A 21131-nucleotide genomic window follows, 5' to 3' on the forward strand; every position below is an offset into this window, starting at 1 on the left:
TGAGACATTGCTTTATCTATCATAGGACAGTATGACAATGAGTGACAATGAAATTTCAGTGTCAGTACTGTCCTTATGCACATCCAGTTGTATCATCCAGAGCAGCCATACTGCAGGCCAACAAGGCCACTCTGCTCTACTGTACCTAACACAGGTGCACTGACACTCCGGGTGCGATCTTTAGAGAGCCATGGAAGAAACATCAGAGTCAGTAATCAAACAAAACACACAGTGGGGAAAAGAATTGACCACCAGACGAAAAAAACAAGTCGGTAAAGCTCACCCAAGTTTGGAGCACTGGCCGTCTGCTTGCCTCCACGCAGCTTGAAGAATCCACGGCCAAAAGAAGTGCGGGCCTTCTTGGTGCCAAAACTCTCATCACTTGTGGTGTTTGCTTTAGCAGGGGGGGAGGAACCAGGTCCTGCTTTGTTACTGGTCTACAAGAAAAATACAGGAGAGAAGAAAAGTTTCAATTTTTAAATTTAAACTGAAGAGGAAAAAAGTGTAGCTGCACCATTTAACCAGTAGGTGTCAGAGCAGGACAGACCATGACATGTGTCCTTTGATAGATCTTGTAACTACTCTGGCGGTCACTCACTCCAAACCAGGAGAATCAAATCAATCATTCACACTCTTCACATTGACAGCTCAAAAGAAAAATTAATGAACACTGAGTGTTTATGCTCCTGTAATCAATATGATCTTATCAGGCTGATGTTATTTTACACTCAAGTCAGTCGACCTGTCCACTGGAGACTCAACATGTCCACATCAGAGACGGTAGGGTCTTACCTGATCAGTGCTGCTGGACGTGGGCGAGCTGAAATAAAAAGAGGGAGCGTTTAAGTGTTCAGTCAAGTGGCTTCAGAGTGTTGAAATATCTTCCACATCAAACACACTAGAAATACTGTTCAGTTTCTGACAAACTACATAATCAAAACTCACATTGTTGATGCAAGAAGTGACAGAAAAAGACAGAAAAACATGAAAGAAAACAAATATTTAGTTCATGTTGAAGTGCTCCAAATAAATAGTGTTGTAAATATTTTGACTATTGATTCATGTTTTGAACTTCTTTAGTTTTAGAGGGACATTTCCAGCAGTGAAGTCTGGTATGATGGCTGCATCATATCAATAATTGAGTAATATGGAGGTCAAACCTTAAACGCTGACAATCAACCCTGTTATATAGAAGAACATGACTGAAACAACAATTATTGGAGACAAGAGTTTGGTCTGATAACATCTGATTAAATCAGGATTGGATCCAACAGGATGTGAGTGTTTCTTCTGTGTACTGACTGTTAAGGCCGTTGGAAGCAGCAGACATCTAATCAGCTGGAGTAATGTAGGGAGTGACAAAAAAAATACAAATAGTTTTTTGTTTTGTTTTTGTTTTTTTTAACTATTGCAGTGACTAAAGTAACTGTTTTTGTTAATTTAACAATTGAAATCTAACTGCATCACACACACTCCATCTTCTTACAAAAATAATTACAGCTGATGTTTCAGTGACAAACCTTAACTTTAGAAATGTCTGAACAAGCTTTTGCCAAAACATCAGCTAGATTCATATTTTGTTGCGTTTCAGTAATACATAGGAACAATAATTTGATTTAAAGCACAGAGACAATTTTACCTTTCTGCTGATTGTAACTGTCGTTCTCTGTCCAGTTCATTCATCTCAGAGAGCACTGCTATACATGGAATGGACTGAGATGACAGACAACAACAGAGGAAAACATGATTAACAGCAGAACATTTACCCAAGTCCAACCAATATTAACCCGAAAAGAAGCTCTGAATTCCAGGGAGAAGCAATTTCAGAGTGGAAGGCCGAAATTGAGTTTTTTTCTGGAAGGAAGTCTACAGTCTGGGGTTCATCCTGTGTGCGAATTGTTTTGACAGAGGTTGTGTTTACCTCGCCAGAGCTCCTTCCTGCCTCCCCCTCTAACACCAGGGTGACCTGATCCACCTCCATGGCTGCAGGAACCGAGGGATCATCTGGGATATCGTCATAGTCGTCTTCCTTCAATTTCTCTGAGAGTGGACAGTGAGGACAGTGAGCGGGGATGTACTGGGGTGAAGACCCACCCAAGCTCAGTTTATCCTGTTTTATGTTCACCATAAGCCTTCATGCTATAAATATATTCAAAGAATGTTTCACAGGGAAGAGCAGCAGGACGATGAGCAATACATGAAAACTGGATCTTTCTTAAGGTTTATTTTCTTGATAGCAGAAGTTATTTGGAGGTGATCTGCTACCCAAATAACTACTGAACATTTCATCTGGGGCTGCATTACTTTTTCAGTAAAATCCTTACTCTAAAATTTACTCTACTTTTCTTTTAGGTTAAAAAGTGACTGATATGATTCTTACTGGTTTATATTCAGTCAGCGACTAATTAACTTAAAATCCCCAAAACTCTCAGTTATGATTCATTATTGACATAGTGACAGTGATACACATAATAATTAGTACATCTTTAAATCATGGTTTACATTAATATGTTCTTTAAACTCAGTCTGACCTTTGACCAGCTCCTGCACCTTCATGCATTTGGTAAGCGACTCCTCCAGCTCTTTGATCCTTCTCTCCTGTAAGGAAACACGCATGACGTTACAGTGGAGACGCTTTCAATCACAGCGGCTTCTCAGCTGCTGCTTATGACACATCACCACATCACATCACACTGTACCTTTTCATTGTTGGCTGAAGTCAGTGTCTCCAACACCCTCTTCATCTTTAACATTTCTGTATCTGGGAAAAAAAACAACAAAAAAAACCACACATTCTTTAAATTTGTGGAAGGTTAGTTTTCTTTCAGCTCCCCCCCGGCTCTGAAAGCAGCCACAGAAACCAGAAATAATGAGGCCACTGGGGCTGAGTGCGCTGGTCAGCAGGGCTCCAATTTCAGCTTGTTCGCTGCAATGAACTATTGATTCAATTATCACCACAAATGATCAAAAACAAGGACCTTCTGTGTCTTTTACTTAGGAGTGCCACACAATTAAAAGTATGCCAACCACTTGGTAATCTAATCCACACCAGGTTTATCTGACCTCAAGTGAACTCTGATGCGTTCAGCAGCTAAAGAGGCAGGTACTTCCCTCAGGAGCAGAGGGAGACCAAACAGGGGCTGAAAGGAGAGTGAATACTGGACTTAGATGCCCCAGGTGGCCAGAGACACAACTCCAAACGAGTTTTAATGTTTCTCTGTGTCTGCTGTGTGTGTACATAGATAGCTGTATAAGATAATGTCTCAAAGGAGTGTTTATATTTAGCGCCTGATTGACAACAAGTGGTCAAAAGAAACCAACATTTTTTACTTAGAACCGGGCCTGAAATGGAAGCAGCTTTCATAACCCAACCCCCTCTGTGAGACAGGGTGGCCTCTGTGATGGGCAAACTATAGTTTAACTTAACCACCCACCTGGGTTCAAGACCACTGCTAATGAGTATGTGCGCTTGAATTTCTCTTCATAAACAATATCGCAAAAACGCCCCACCCATGTATTTTCAAAATCTGAATTCGTGGTTGGAGTTGGCCTCTTCCTTAAAGTGCAGTGAATAGTTTTACGTGTTTGATGTTGTCAGTGTCTGAACAAACACCTCATGTCTGTACAGCGAGCGGGAAGACAAAACAAAACCTAAAGTTCTGCAGGTTACACTGTAAGCATGTGTTTACAGGAAGACCAGTAGAAGAGACTCCCCTTTAAATAAATGGCATTCCTCTACTATCCGAGAGGATAAGATAAGGTCAGTGGGTGGAAGGAATAAAACTGATATGTTTGGTGTTTGGAGTCTACAGACACACAGATAAGGGTTTAAGTAAAAAAGACCTCAGATTACCTCAATATAGTTTAGTGAAATGTAAGATAGAGGGAAAATAATTAACGGAGAACTCCAGATGAAAGTAAAGTACATATTTCATCAGGGAAGCTGCTGGAGGGGGATCTGGTGTTACTGGAATGTGAAATGTCTATTTGTCTAATCCTCATAAACCCCTTTTGTAATATTAGAGTTGGACGGCATGAAACCGTACAAGAACCTTCCAGACAATTATTAAAAAACAGCTCCCACCTCTGTCTCCTCCCTCAGCTCTGTTGTGGCCCTCCACCTTCAGTCTGCTCTCATCCTTCAGCCTCCTCAGCTCCAGCTCTCGCTCCTCCAGCTGCCTCTGCAGAAGCTGCAGCTCTTCCTGTCGCAGAGGAGAGACATTAGGTCATCACTTTATTTGAGTCAGACTTGGGAGGACAGAGAGAATCACTTTTGAATTGTGCTTTTATTTATGAGCTTTTATTGTCGGGACACACATTACTGAGCATAAAAGGCATATACAGAAATTTTACACATTCATGTCTCTAATAACTTTGGTGATGCTCCAATACTTCGGTTTATGACCAATTACGTGCTAAACTAGTGACATTCCCAACAGCCTCAGCTGTATTTTGTGTTTAGTGCTAATGAGCAGAGCATAGCATGCTGACATGCTAAACCAAGATGGAGAACTGTGTAAGCATTACAGTATACCTGTTAAACATCAGCATGTTAGCCCTGTGAGCATGTTAGCAAGCTAACATTAGCATTAAGCTCAAAGCACCACTTTGCCAAAGTCCAGCTTCACAGAGCTGCTAGCACGGCTGCAGACTCTTAGTCTTGTTTCCAACAGAGCCAGAGAAGACGTACAACTGTTTTCAAAAAAATTCTTGCCATGAGTAAAGTGAATTTCATGTGTAAAATCAGTGAGTCACCCGTTGACAAAACATTAGTAAGAATTAGTCAGTCACTACGTCAGTAAGTGGTTTAGTTAGTTCAAACCTCTGTTTTGTGTTTAACACACTTTGGGCGTCTTGTGAGATTCAGAGCAAGATCATATTTCACTAAACCTATCATGTGCAAAATGGTTGACATGCAGAACAGTGGATACATTGAAAAACTGGACAGACGTAATACTGCCACAAATCACACAACTTATTACGGATCTATTTAGTTGAAATCAAGAAGATGTACCAGTTAAAAAGATGCATACCTTTACAACTGTAGAAATTCACTGTAAAATGCTTTATAACAACAGGTGTTAATACTAAAAAAAAAAAAAAAAAAAAAAAGAAGCTAATAGAGGATTCGAACCTGGTACAAATCCTGTAACTAGCACAGGTGGAAGCACTTACAGCAAGTGTGGTGAAAGTCAGGAAAGCAGTGTGCAGCAGTGGAGAAGGAGCAGGTTTAGAGGATCTTAAGGGCCAGAAAGGAGAAGAGTACAAGCTGGAGATTAAACCTCGTTCACCTCGTCTCCAGTGAACCGCTCAGTGTTCCACTTTGGACGCTTGACAGGTTAGCATGTTGCAGAAAGATGTTAAAATTACAGAGGAGAGGGGGAAAAAAAAAAAAGGTGAAGATGGGAGGGATGAGCAGAGAAACAATGTCATGGAGGAAAATCACAAGGTTTTAAACATGTAATGATGCATCAGGTCTGATCTTCTGTCAAAGTCGAATGTAAAAGAATGATCCCGCGGCAGTGAACTACACACACTCACTTTGGTAGTTTTGAGTTTCTTCTCACACTGCAGTCTTTCATTCTCTATGTCAGTCACCCTGAACCGCAGGTCTGTTACTTCCTGGTACAAACCCTGGGGAGGAGAAAAGAACTCCCATTACCCATTAAACTCAGAGAGTAAACTGCACTGGGGAGGTTTGTGGAGACTGTGTGGGGGGAGTTTCTGATTTTTTAAACAGGGAGGAGAATTCCTGCCAAAAGCACCAAACATTATTTCAGACTGATGTCTCACTAGAGAGAATTTGAGAAGCTCAGTCCACACATGGAGACAACTTCTGGGCTAAAAGGAAGTGTCATGGTCAATTACTGTGAAGCTGCTTTTATCCTAATCAGCAACAGTGTGGGGAGCCCTGCAACTTGGGAGAAATTGACATTAAATGGAATGTGTACTGATATATAGGTGTACTTTTACATCATTACCAACTCATTCATTTTTGAATTTGAACACCAGAAATGGCATTTGGCATTTCAGATCTATGTTACATGGACTGGGACACTTTTTAATGTTAATATTTTTACCCAATTTGAATATGTTTGTGGTTTTTGCCTGTATGTTTTCAACGCTCAGCCAAGACCTTTTTATAACTGCTGATTGTTGAGCAAATAAAAGCAGAATGTCATGGTCCCTCCTTTCTATTTGTAATGAACACAGGGTTTTCCACCACAGGGTTTTATAGCAGAGGTAGACCACAGTGCTAGAAACAAGGATTTCACCTCATAAAAAAATTAATACACTTTTGTAAAATATAAAATCAGCCCTCAGGGAAAAACAAAAGCAATTACATTTGTGTGGTTATTTTTTTAGCCATCATTTACTTACTAAATTGGTGACTAGATAAGTTGCGTAAGGATCTGGGTAGCATTACATCTCAGCTGACTAAATTCCTGAGGGAAACCCTGGAATAAGTTTGGGTAGCACTGTTTCCATTAAGCCACTTGGTTGTTTATTTAATAGCTGCTGCATCACAGCAGCTATTCTTCCTGGGGTAGCTGTGAAATAAACCTAAGCTCCGATTTGGTAGTTTTTGCCTCAAGTTGTCCACATCTTAAAAATCTGCACCATGTAAAAGTCACACTGCATTAACTACCAATAGTTCCAGTTTGCATTTTAACCATCAAAGTACAGAAAACATTAAAGTCTCTATGTGAAGTTATTAGTAGTAGATCTGTCGTCTAGTGGAGACTAACATATCTTTGGCATAACTGTCCTGCAATTTTCTTGTTACTTGTCGACTAAAATGTGCACCAATATCGAAATATTGTTCATAAGCTATGAGATAATATCAACCATGCCTGTGTATCATCTCTTTTTTAAAAGGAAATTCTACACAGCTGTATGGACATTTATCCTCAACACAAACTGGTATCACTGTAAAGAGTAAGCTGCACTGATTCCAGCAGTCTGTGACATCTGCTATGACTGAGCTTTTCCTTTTGTCAATCAGGCGCTAAAGGTTAAACAAATACAGCAATTAGAATACGTCAGCATTGCTTAGATAAGATACACGTGATTCTATAATGGAGGCTAAATGGAAACAAAAATAAATATGTGCAGTTGCAGAAAAAGCCCTTAAAGCTTTCACTGTCTGGAAATACCACATAATATTCTCCATGTATATGTCCCCAGTAGTGGACAGAGTGTATGGAAACTATATCTCCCACAGCCTTCTATACCCAGAGAGAGGGGAGAGGAGGAGAGGTATGGGGGGATTCTTGCAGGAAACAGCTGCCTGAGCACAAGAAGTGTTTAAGCCTCTTTTGTAACCCTTGAAGAAGTTCACCCCGCACCACATGACAGATCTGAGTCCTCCAGCCGAGTGAGACAGACCTTTGTGACCTTAAAAACAATGACTGGGCGGATGCCAGGATTCAGAGTCACACATCACATAGAACACGTTACAGGTGCAGCTGAGAACTTCATTATCTCTGCTCCGTTTCACAGCCTCGGACGCTCTACATGTGAAGGACGTCTACCTCATTGTCCCTGTGATCCCTCTCCACAGCCGTCAGCTTCAGCTTCAGACTTGACACCTCGGTCATCAGCTCCAGCTTCTGTGTCTCCAGTGCCGACCGGTTCAACAGCTCCTGTGGACCAAGACGCACACTTTGTAACGCTGCACTAAAATTTTTAATAAGGTTGAGATAACTAAGTGTTGATTGTTGAGGTAAGGTCACTTTACCTGTTGAAGCAGCTCCTCAGTAGCATTTAGTTTCTCCCGATGATGCTCGAGGCAAGTGTCGAGGTCCCGAATCTTTTCACCTTGCACCTCCACCTGGTCTGTTAGAACACTTACCTGGGCAGTGATGACACATCTTATGTTCATCAATATTTTACTCAATCTGCTTCTAACTATGAGTGATGAACACACCTACATGAACACAGTTTTCTCCCTTTCACAAGAGAGATTTCTGTATTTTGTATATTTTGTCTGTGTTCCCACTGGTTTAAGACCACATCATGATAATAATCAGATAAGCTGATATTTTTGACTGTTAAAATGTCAAGACTCTAAACAAAAGAAATTATACTGATAGATGGAAACCAGAAAAACAATTTGCAACTTTACATCTTAGTTAAAAGTTATGAGGATGAACAAAGTTCTTTATTAAGGGGTATATTCACATATCACTGCAATAAAACACTCACCATTTGTTCCTTTTTCAAATTTTCAAACAAATTTGTTCTGTTGAGTAGTTTTTAAAATATTCTGCCAACCATCAGACAAATAATCAGGACTGTAAACATTACCTCTCTGGTAGAGCTAACGACACAAGAGGAACCAAGGACAGTGCTGCTTAGTTCATACTTAATTGCTCATTCAGATGCAATTGTTTTGCCGTCTGATGATGGGTTTTGCGTCCATACCTGAAGAATGAGACACTCTTTGTCGCTCTCCAGTCGTGACAGCCGTTCTTGGTAAACTGCTTCTGAGCTGTGCCCATTAGTCTGAAGTGAGAAACAATACACAGTGATTTGTGTTGTCTGAGCAAATAGCTGCACTTACTGCATCAGTTGAATAAAGCTTTACACTGAGCTCGTGAAAAAAAATAAAATAAAAGGGGGAAGGCCTCCAGCTGTCATGTTGAATTATGGGTCTGGCTGAGGAGGCTGCATGAAAATACACATCAGCCTTGAGCCGCACGGATTTTCTAATGGGTGCACACCACTTAAGTGTATAACCAAATAACCTCTCTGACAATGGACTCGCGTGGTATTCCCTTCAAGAAAACAACAAATATGCGAGTTGAGTTTTCCAGAGAAACCTGAGGGTCAGTTTTGCTCTCACACGCAAGTTATTTGAACATTGAATGAAAAGCAAACTCCTCGCTCAAATATCACACATGGAGAGACGAAGCCGTGAGGGAAGAAAAACAAGAGCCTCAATCTGAGTCAACGTGTGTTTGAAAGATGGAAACTATTTGCAGCAGGACTCCTATAGAAACTCCATCATTCACAAAGCATGTCATAGCAGCAGTTCTACAATAAACAGAGTCAAGAGTCACGGTATAGGCAATGGAGCAGGATCAAGAAATGCAAAGCAGATCAGAGCGTAATTCATACCAGGTGCCGTCTTAAAACTGCACTGTACAAAGACACTGATAATTATATAAAGAAATCTCTGTACACAAATAAATTTTGGTTATAAGATTCATGATGATGTTTTCTCTGTCTCGTCAATGACAGGAAGGATCAGTTCCCCGTTTTTGTCTTGGCCAGGTCAGACAGCCATCTGATCTTAAAAAAGCCAAGTGTAAAAGCACCCGAGAGACGCTGGAGATGGAGTGAAATCCGATAACTCAAACAACCTCAGGAGGCTGCTTAAGATGCAGACTGTCCAGATGTTTAAAACGGTCCAAATGCATCTGTCTCTTCAAGATGCAACTGTCATCTTTACTCTTCAACTCGTTTAACTGATCCCCAATCAGTTCAATCACTGAATGATCTGTGCACGTGAGAGAGCGAAGTATACGGAGTGCCCGTAGTCCATAAGATACATAACTTGTATACATGTTATACAAGTTGTTTATTTGTTTTATACAATCCTCTGAATGTTTTCCAGATTGTTTTGAAATTTCCTTAAAAGATAAATATATTTATTTGATTTGATTTATTTAAATGAGAGGTAAAACCTTCATATGTTAATTATCATTGCCTTGTTTTACTTAATTATAATTCATCCATGTGTTTTGTTTTAGTTCTCAGCAAGCTAGCTTAACTGTTACTGTAACTAAACTGCTGACATGCAGAACTTATTCTTCATCTGGTATTTTCAGCAGTTACCAAACAGTTTCCGGCGCATTACCACGACCCTCTAGCCCAGGAAATCCAGGACAGATGGCCATCAGATTTGTGATCTTGCCAGTTGAGAGAGATAAACATTTATATCTAAGAAGTGTCTGAATTACCGGTCACAACACACGGAAGGTTAAATAGCACTTCATAGATGGCCTTTTTACCATTCGTCCGTGCAGCCACTCTGCCAGCCCCTCTGCAGTGGAATCAGGGATCTGACATCGCAGGTTGTCCCTCTCCTCATTGTCCATCAGCTCCAGCGCTGCCCGCAGGTCCTCAAGTAGATGCAACACTCGGAGGCCCCCCAGGAAAGGTGAAGTGGGCGACTGGCAGTCAAAAAGCCCATTGGAGTAGTCCATGGCCTTGGAGCCTGGGGAAGCAGAGAGGAAGAGTTAGATGTGAGGCAGTGACTTAAAAAGTTAAGCTGTGAAATTACTCAAAAGTCATTAGGCTGGTATGAAACTGAAAATGAGAATCTAATGTGTTGGCTTACTTAAAAAGAAGGATTTATGACCACAGCTACTTGTGGTTTATCTGTGGGTGTGGTAGAAGCACAATAACAAGGCAAAACTTTAAATTTCAGTTTTGTTGTAACTGTATATTTACATCTTTTTTTCTGGACTCTTTCCACATCCTGGGTGTGAGCAGACCAGGGGCCAAATACATAAAACTCAGACTAAAGACTAAAAATGAGTATACTATACTATAATAATAATATATGCATTTGCATATATTATTATTATAGAAATTTTGTTTTACAAATCCCAGTCATTGTGAAAGTGATTGCATATGCACAAGCCTGATCTCCACTACCACAGATGGACGCAGGCATGCCCTTAATTAAGTGTTTGTATGCATTTATTGATGAAAAGAACTGCCGAAGAATTATTGCTATTTCAGCCATCACTGGACTCTGGCCATTTATAGCGTCTATATTATCATATAATTGGCCAAACAGCTAAATGTTTTATTATTTAGATTTCATCTCTCACCACAAACCTCTACTCTAACTTATATCACCTGTGGTTTACTCTAGAAAACTGTATATACACACATGAGTGCGTGACACAGGCTCATTCTGTTTTATATACACCAGTTTACAGAATGTGCAGGGAAAAGGTGTATGCACGGTTTATACATCTGGATCCTGGCATGACAGTGTGATTGTTTTTAGCTGCATTACTCAGTCTCTATGTGAGAATATGCCAAGTGCAGTTTATTTCAGAGTTCAGTGCCTGCCTCACTGTAATTACTGTAAGTAGATTGTTTGCATACTTTTGATCTGAGCGTTTGCAGAGGTTAGTAACTTCAAATACAATATGCTCTATATGGTTATGGTCATGTTAAAATCAAATTAGGGGCACATCATGGTAAGCCAGAGGTCTACAGCGTAACCACAGCATGAGGCGGGGGAATGTCACCCCTCCTTTCCACATGCTTCCTGTGGTTTTGTTCATTGAAAGGCAAATATTCTCGTCTCAAAAAAATCACATTTGATATAAATCAATAAGCTAAATCTATGGTTTACATATGTGAAAAAGGGCAAAAGGAAAAGAAAGCCTGTGAATTTTAACACACCTAATCGCACATCCTTCTTTTCAATTCTGAATAAACTAAATATGTTGCATAAAACCTTCATGGGTAAACTGAAGCACGAGCATTGTAGCTGCTTGATAACTACTGTTGTTTATCCCATTAATAAATCTATTAAAGAACCACTTTGGACCCTCTAAGAACAGTTTTTTCTTCAATTAACTCAGAATGTTTTACCCTCAGCTGATTTGAGCAGTAATTTTACTCCTACTCATGCAAACAATCCAGCAAAATCACAGTCTAACAACTATATTTAGGTCCTTATTGGTATTCTCAGCACCCCTGCATTATCACAAACACACACTACTGCAACCATAATGGGCAGGCACACGTTTAGATCAGTTTTATCAAGCATCATGTGACACAGTATAATCAAATGATGACAATTAAATGTCCTCCCATATGTTTTGGGAACACATTCTCCAATTTTTCTTGGAAGCCAATGCAGCAGCATGTTGAATGAGCTCGAGTGCATCATGTTCCCATCGTGCGCTTCAGCCTGCTCCACACCATCTGTCCCCTGTCTTAAATGTCAGCCATGATGAAGATGTCCAGTGGTAACAAAAAGGGAGCTGAATAAATAAATACCCAAACAATCATGGCTTCCGCACAGTAGCAAGGGAGTGGGACTTGATGACGGCTGTGGTTTCTGTGGAAACAAGGGGGGACTGGGGGATGTCATGTGATCAGCTGCCTCGCTCCCATTGGAAAGGTCAGCGCTATAATTACACACATCAGCGGAAAAGTAGGGACTCTGAAACTGAAGCCTGCTCTGCTCATTTGCAGCAGCACAAGTATACAGCGTGTGGCCAAAAGTTCCCGAGCAGGAGTTGGTCTTCCAAACTCACAGAGCTTGAATAATCATTAGTTTCCGTCACTGCGGGGACAATGGAAACTTTCATTTCTCATGGTGGAACAATCCAGTGGAGACAGAAAGAGCCACTGATCTCGGAGCACAATTCCAGCTTTATTCCAAACTTTTATGTATATTCAGGAGGATTACATTAAATTGCAGGTAGGAGTGGAAAGAGAAGAACACATTGTGTTACCGTCCACTGGATGTAGTGTTCCCAGCTTGCAATTTAATAGCTTCCAGATGTGGCTAGACCCCATAGTATGCCATGCCTACCTAAAGTGCTGTGGCCAGGTCTTAAAAGTCCAAGTGTAGAATGTGGTTACCTGCTATGATCCCATCCATTTGCTCCAAGGCTGCTGCCAACATCTCGCTGGCATCAGACATCATCTTCTGCTCAATGAATCTGTGAAAGAAAAGGAGACAAGTTTTTAGTTTCAGAAGTTTTCAGGGGAAAGGATGAGAGAGGGAGCAAAAAGAGAAAGATCCATAAACAGTTCTGCCAAAGCAAATGTCTTAAAGAATAACAGAGGCCTCTTAAAATCCAGCCATTGTACAGACAGGGGAGTCCCAAAATTTACACTACCAATCTAATGGATGTCTGCAACCACAAGACAAGTTTTAAATTTGTGATGTGCCCAGTTAACAGAATCACCTTACATGTGTGTTTATCAGAGCTACACAGCTTATAAAATAATCAACATTATTAATAATATAAGTCCCAATGTTGAATTCAAACCTGAACAGAAGAGTGACCATCTTCCAAGTATTGTAAAGAAAAAATAAAGTAAAAAAATTATCTCAATTGGAAAAACGTGGAAAGTTACAGTACGTTTTCATGGCAACTGGGTAAACTCTATCTAGTAAATAAGATCATGTGATAGGATCAAAAGCTCAAGAATAGCTACTAAATGGACCATGTGGTGAGATTATTTTCAATTAAATTAAACAAAACCAAAGACCACAACAGCTCACTGACGTAAACCTCAACTCAGTCAACATCCACTTCAAACTTTATTAAGCTGAAATGCTGTTCTTCAAGTCATCTGAGCAGCGCTACTCCTTCGGGGCAGACTGGACGCTACTGTGACTCGCTATCGGACTCAAGTAAACTGCTGTTAATGCTAACGTTCGCTATGTGGCGACAGCAAAACCTACAAGTCGCTCCTTTGAGCAAGTGAACAAATCCAAATCCCTGGAGAACACCTTTGATCTGAAATGGTTAGGTGAATTTATTTGTTAGTCACAGAAAAATAGGCGACAACTACTTTGATAGTCAATCATTTCTCAAGCAAACATTCCTTAATTTTAGTTTAATTATGAAGATTTTATTCTTTTATTTATTGTAGCGTTTTGGACTCCTGGGTTTCAGACTGTCAGTCTGGAAAAACAAGCAATTTAAAGACATCACTGTCAATAATGACATTAATTGTTAGTCTCCACTCTAATCCCTATTATATTCATTATTCAGGGGATTACTCTACTCCCTAAGCACGCATCAGTTTCAAACTACAAAGCCTGTTTGTATGTTTTTACATTTCCATTTGAAAATAATATAACTGTGTTATCACTAATCCTGTTATGGTACAAGCTCTCATTCTTCCTTTTCAATTGACTGCTGCTGCATCAAATTAACCCTGCAGTTAGTGCCACAAAAAACTGGCTGCTTGAGGGACAAAAAACAAAGTGATCTCCTGGTCTTATTACCCAGCAGGCCTTATTTCCGGCGGCTGAGCAGTCACGGGTGCTTATGGGCAGGCCCCTATCTGGAATAATGGCACTATTCTCCCAGGGGTCTCAGGCCTCGTAGCATTGGCATGCTCGGCATCTCAAACTTCCACAACAAAGTTGGACAGTATCCCCATGACCGCTGTATTCAAACACTTATCACATGTCTCTCCTTTGCTTACACTGAACACTTATCACTTCAAACAAAATCAGATTTGAGGGGGTTGAGACCGTATACAGGTTGTGGAAAGAACAGCTAAAGCCCAGAACTAACAACATAAAAACAGTGGCTCTACTTGTTCAGGCGTCCCTTGGTAGGGGGGCAGGGGCAGCAGGCTTTACTTCATTTCCTCCCTCTCTGGGGTCATAGTGTCACACCTAGCAGAGTAAAAAATGGGCATTAAAAGCGTAATTAAACCAATGGCGTCTAAATGAGCTGGGGGCTGGAGTCTGCTGTTAACACAGGGGGCCTTTAACTGCTCCATTGACTAAATTCAACTTTATACGCCACAGAAAGGGGAGTACGTTTCTTCCAAAACATCATGCACACTGCTGTATATTTGTACTGCTCCATTAAGATTGATATGAACGGACCACTGGTGATGTATCTGCACACATTTCACATGATTTAAAGCAAGACAAAACAGGACTTTGGGTAATAAGCATGCCAGAAAATACCTCAGATTTCAAAATAAAACAACCCGCTTTCCAATTAACTTTTACAGTTCCCATGGGGATTGAAGTTGGAGGAGTGCCACCGATACACTTCTTACTACTAATACATTTTACTCCGCAGGTATTTCCGGGGAATGATGGAAAACCATCACTCACCCTTCACCAGGGTGGAAGCTGTATTTTGTCAGCTGCTTGTTTCACCCCGTGGGAGAAACCCAAAGCTTGTCCACATTCTTCCTTTTTGTTGTGAATCTAAATACTTTCTAGCTCCATGTGAATACTGAAAACAACAAATGAGGAGAGGAGGAAAAGAGAGGAAAACCAGCGTGTGCCATCATATGCTCAATTCAACTATCACGGGTGTAAAGATGAATCTGAACATTTTAAGATACAACAGATCAGTGTGTTGGTAGAGGCTGTCATCCTCATTTCTCTGCTTTCTTGTGATAAAAAGCCACATCAAATCTGGTATTATGAGTCTCATGAGAATTCTCAATCTTCTTAATAGTTTATATAATAAAAACTCTTGTGTTGGTCATGCGGAAGAAAATGGCATTGAAACTTGCCACGTAAACTAGTCTCTTCTCTTCTTCAGACTCATAACAACCAGACCCTTTAAAATGCCAGGCCGAGACATTTTCCACTTCTTTTCGCATCAGTGATGAGCAGGTCATCCATAAAAAATAAAAAAAAAAACTTTCTGACCAAAACCTCAAGAGAAAAGCCCACAGACAGGGGTCTACCTCTCCAGCCATGTGAAGAAGTGTCTGCGTGAAGTAATGATGATTGATAATGCCACAGTGTAGGAGTGAGCACTACACACATTCCTGAGCAGGTTAGTTCTCCCAAAAACCAAACACTAATGCCTGGTACTGACATCCCCACCGACCTCTGCGACCCCTCCTCCCCCCAACCTTCACACTAAATCCCATGAGGACTTTATTCGGTAAAAAACTAAGACATCAGGCTGTTGGTATTTTTCTAATTGCCAACACATACCCTGAGAAGAACAAAACAAATGATAAGTTGAACATATTAACGATTAACTTTGTATCCAAAGCCTGAGATATCTTCTTACTCTGTGCCATGGAGCTCAAAAACTATGAAAAACACATAAATAAGTCACACTGTTAGACTGGGCGGCATCTTCCTTCATTATCATAAACACATACACTACAGTTTATTCCAAGTCAATTCAACGCACACTGTCCTGCTGCCCGAAATACTCAATAAAGCAATAATTGTGTATTTATCCACAGCTGAAAATAGTTCGCAACAACTGCACAATTTACACCAGTTTGAACTATGAAAAAAAACTGTTTTGTGTAGAAATAAATACACAAGTTAAGTCAAAAAGTACTAAGTTGTACTTGGTTTTTCACATGACAGATGTATAGTACAACAGTTGTGCCGACAATGAACAAAAGAGCTGAGAGAGAAGTTAAAACCCTGGCTCCATCCTCACCTCTGCACAGCTGGCCAATCACTGCATAAAGTGGGTGTGAATGTCAGATTGGGGTCAGACACAGCCTCTGCAATCCAAAGTCAGACAGGTGTAGGTGGAGGAGGTTTCTGCAGTTATTCAACCATCCGACAAACACTTCTGAAGAAGCATACTGGCCCCTTAATGCACTGCTGATTTTGGTTGTTTAAAGAGATGTTGACTCTAAGAGAAAATTTAATAAAATCAGCCTTATCCTTTAACTAATCCTATGAAGGAGTTGTACATTTCACTCAAAGTCTTAAAACTCCAAATTTAAATGTTTTTATTACAAAGACATGAATAAAAGGCTGTGTTGAATAAAGATAATCATTCCACATTGTGAATGCACTTTCTTTGAGGCTTGGTGCTCTAACCAGCAGGCTAATAGCAGAAAACCACATTAAAAGCGCAGTTCACTTATGGCTCTGTAATATTTCCAAGTTTGTTTCATTGAAAGATGAATCTGCATGGTGGTCAAATGTGACTTTTCTAATGCTGTGAGGTGGTTTTAACATCTACCAGATGGAGAGGATATGATATGGCAACGATATGGAGGGGGAAGAACAATGCAGTTGACCAGAAAATAGGGTGGGATTACTTGACCCTGTACTGAGTGGTCAGCCTCTGAAACACATGCCTCCGCTGGTTTCTCAAAACAGTTGGGCTCCAGCTGTGGTACAGATGTGCATTTCAGACCCGAACTGGCTCAGCGTAGTAATAACAGTAGCATTAGTTGTAGTCGGCTATAGTAACATAATCAGTAGTAGCAAGAAGCTTTTAGACTCGGTCATTTCATCATTCTGATGTGAATGACATGGTGTACCCTTTGTGAATCTGTCTGAGACTTTAAATACTGTGCTGTCAACCACAGCAGTTTTTAAATAAGTTGCTTTTTACTGGTTTGGATTATTATGCTTATTCAACTGATATATTTCTGGTCAAATTGTTCTTAATTAAATAGTTGATAAAGGTGTCCCACAGGGATCTACACTGGGTCCCTTGCTATTTACTTTACATGAATAAAATATCTGTTTTCAAGTCTCACTTTGCAAAGTTGATTGAAAAATTGATTCATTGGCAGATCGTTGCAGCTCTACAAATCATTCCTGCCCCATGTCAAAGTCTTCCCTCTTTAAAAACAGCTCAAAACTTGTCTCACTTGTCTATCCATGCCCTCAGTGGTGACTTAACTGACCTACCACAGTCTAATAATCTATTTTAAACAGCCTGGTTGAGAGCAGATTATTTATCAACACCTTGATCATCACCTAAAAACTGAATATTAATTCTTATACAGAGCTGTTTCTCATTCAAAAGGAGAAGCTTATTCATTACAGAATACAGTATCTTATTCTGTTGGGTTAGATATACTGTGTGCTTATGTTTTGCTGCCTCAAGTCTTAAACCACTGTCCTCCAGTGGCATTTGATTAAAAAGCCATTTGATTTTTTCCCTCAAGACAGCTATCAAACTTAATATCAAGAGAAATATGAGAAAGTCAGATTTCATTAAAGCACCCAGAAGCCCTCAGCACACAGGTGTTTTTAATTATAACCCTGAGCTAAGAGCCATATTTTGTTGAAGCTACAGCTAATAACAATTCACTAGGATGCTTCTTCCAAGAGCTATTTTGATCTCAAGGAAAATTTACAAATAAATAAACCTTAATTGTACAGTACAGTATTATGAGAAGAAGTAGTTGTGGTAGTCACTGTAGTAATTGTATCAGGAGCAGTTTTTGTCTCACCAAAACTCCAAACTATTTAATTTACTATTATTTAAGAGCATTAAAAGTAAAAAATCTTTACATATGAGAAGCTGAAAGCAGGTGAATCAGTAATCAAAATGAACTGATTAATTGACGAGTTGTTTCCGCTCTAACCTCCAATAGTTTCAGTGCAGCAGTAATAGTCACAGCAGTACTGTGGACACGAAGCGTGACATGGACTTGTGGAAGTCAGCCCCACGTGAAATCCAACCTCCAGTCAAGTCCCTGCATCAGTCCCTGCCTTTGTTTACATTTCCCCCTGAGAGATGGTCCAGTGGACTTTTAGTCTGGGCTGCTGTGAGGTCAGACTGTTTGACAGAAGCAGCAGCCCAGGCTTTAAACTAGTGCTTTATTTCTCACTGCAGCAGCGGTGGCCACATTGAGACACTGCACAAACAGGTCTTTGTCTTTCAGAGACTCACATGGTAGCACCGCGACACTGATCCCAAGTTATTGGCGATTTTCCACGTGGCCCTGACTACATCATAGTCAGAAATCACATTGGAGGGGAAAAAACTAAAGAGGATGGTGGAAAGGGGCTGGAGTAACTGAGTAAGAGAGCTAAGAAAGCCAACAAAAACTGCCTCCCTTTTCTTTTGTTATCAAGGTTTAGCACAAAGGCAGCCTTTCTATGTATGGATTCTTGGGCATATTAAAAAAGGCATAATTACAGAAACTCAGACGTTAAGTAAAATACTGCAAAGTTAAATGAGTTCTATGTGAATCCCTATAATGGATGAGCTGAAACCATAAACAGGGTGAAACAGAGGTATCCTCACACTCAGGAAGACCTTGACTCGGCCCTGTCAGGAAGCGTTTCCTGGCGCATTCTGGAGAAATGTCTTCCTCTTACTCAGAAACTGCCATTTCCCAGTGATCCCAGTACTGTCTGCACTAACAATACTAAAAGCTGCAACTCCAAAAGCCACTGTACAACTTTCATCACATCACAGAGCACGCTGGAGTATCAACTTTCCTCAAGTTAAGGAGGAATTCATACAGCTCACATATAAAACGTGGCCTTTAATTATCTTCCAGCAGAACAAATGTTTCAGATTAAGTTAAGATCTTAATTAAATTTCAGATGTTTGTAAACATCCCAATATATCATGCGACTTAAAAGTGACACCTCCCTTCTTTCAAAATACAGCACCACAAGAGCACTGTACCAAGAATGCAAGGAATGCAAATGTCAAGAAAAAAGGTGCCTGAGACAGAAAAGCCCCATCAATTTTCCGGACTCATGGTGTCAAGAAAAATAAAAATTTTAAACTAGAAACCCTTCTGGCATCCATTGCATGTTGATCTTACAGCAGGCCCAGTGTTCTGCTAAAACAAACCAGGGCTGATGGACTTTGTCTTTGTCTTTACCTGACTGAGCAGCAAACAAAGGCCTGCTGCCTGAGGAAACAAGATGATTGCTGCCAGGAGATTAGATTTATTTATTTGTGTCTCTTAAGCAATCCCAGAGCAATGTGAAAAGTGTTTTATTATGCCAGTTCTCCCACTGTAACATCAGATATGACTGTGAAAGCAAGTGTGCAACAGCATGGATTTCCTGAGCTGTTGACCATTAGCTGTGAGGAGTGTGGCGCGGGATACAAATATAGTTATTGTCAGAGTGGGAAATAAAATCCTTTGTTATGCTTTCAGCTCTCTGCCTGGAAGCCAAGACATCATCATCAGATGTATGCAGAGTGGAGGGCTGCCAACAGGTCATGCAGCGCCTCAGGAGGAACATTTTTTTTCCTGAACAAACTGTATTCTACAGAGGTTTACCCAAACAAAAGGCTGCAGAAGTCTGAGGCTGATAATGAAAGAAGCTGACACGGGACCAGAAGCAGCTTTAAACTGCTGGCTTTGTGCTGACTGCTACTGTCTTTTTTACAGTAACTCTTAGTGGGAGCCAAACTAAGTCTGACTGGAGGCTCACCACAATGATTCAGAATTTGGCTTCTACATTAATGGACATGTGATGCATAAATCAACTCTGGTTTAATTAGAAAAAGGTCTTCACATAAAAAACAACGCAAACTCAATTTACTCAAATAAAAGAACCAAATTTGAAAAAAAAAAAAAAGAAAAAGACTTTTTCTCATAACATTTTTTTCCCTTTATGGATGGTATTTCATATCAATTAGTAGTTTTACATGTACATCTTTTGTTCATATGAAATCTAAGCAGGAGTGATGCTGCCGTCTGCCTTTGTTGAGTTGTATAAGTTAGTGATTTTGCCATAAACTAAACCATAAAATAATAATGAAATATCACAGCAACGCTACAAGTGCTAAAAATATTAGCTGTGTGAATTTGCAAGAAAATAAAATAATTTAAACCACTATTGTAAACACCCATTGAAATAAGTGATATCTTTCAAACTCCAAAAATGTTAACAAAAGGTAAGGAGCTAAACTCTCTGTTAGTACGCTAGATAACACAAAATATATCACTTTATATTTAGTTTTTGCTCTCTTAAACACTTTTAAGTTAAGGAAGCTAGTTGGATAAACAAACCGTTAAAACTAACGCTAGCTGTGCTCTGAAAGCAACAGCAAAAGTTCACTGAAATTTCGGTAAACTTACAATTTTCGACCCAGAAATGTGACCGAGGGGATCTCACAGTCTCCAACAGGCTTTACTCCAAACACTTTGAGCACTTTTCAGCGGGGCTTCATGGTCAGCGTTCACCTTCCCATTGAATTTCTCCGTGAACTGAAGTTTTTCATCCCAACTAAAAAAGCCCGAGAGAGCGGCGTCAAGCTAAAGAGGCAGCGAGCACGCCTACAGGAAGTCCGACGATGTAGGCTTCAAAATAAAAGCGTAAACGTTATCAGTTGAAAACAAAAGATCTTTGTTTGTTTTTTTTAGTTAATGCAACTCAAGCGTTCATTATTTATAATAAATGTAATCCTGTTTATCGAGCCATACAAGAGCGGTCTTTGCATAAGCTTCCAGATTCCTACTCTTCTACTTTAATGTATGATGTGGTTATATGTAGGTGTACTTGTGTTTCAAGGCATGCATGCATGCAAAATCAAAAAACTTGAATAAAATACAATGTAAAATGTTGGGTTTTTTTGCATTCCCTACCGGACAAATTATTCTTTCATTTACTATCTCATTAACTGAATGAAATATAACGCTAGAGTACTAATATGTGCTGTATTTTGAAAGTT

General features: G+C 40.0%; 1 protein-coding gene across 1 annotated transcript; it reads right to left on the reverse strand.

The window, feature by feature from the left end:
- Positions 1-283: 283 nt before the first annotated feature.
- Positions 284-20691, reverse strand: LOC111657668 (liprin-beta-1; the record flags this gene model as incomplete). Its single annotated transcript, XM_087175038.1, has 15 exons — positions 20539-20691; positions 14326-14407; positions 12628-12707; positions 10020-10225; positions 8428-8508; positions 7742-7855; positions 7536-7646; positions 5542-5634; positions 4085-4202; positions 2700-2761; positions 2532-2598; positions 1922-2040; positions 1640-1713; positions 793-820; positions 284-437 (listed from the first exon to the last, which is right to left on the reverse strand). Coding segments are annotated over exons 3-15 (1291 nt in total), but the record flags the coding sequence as incomplete, so codon positions are not given.
- Between the last annotated feature and the right edge of the window lie 440 nt (positions 20692-21131).

The sequence above is a fragment of the Seriola lalandi genome, unplaced genomic scaffold (assembly GCF_002814215.2).
Source record: "Seriola lalandi dorsalis isolate HSWRI2012SDOR001 ecotype SW California unplaced genomic scaffold, Sedor1 jcf7180002054409, whole genome shotgun sequence".
In the NCBI taxonomy this organism is placed as follows: Eukaryota; Metazoa; Chordata; class Actinopteri; order Carangiformes; family Carangidae; genus Seriola; species Seriola lalandi.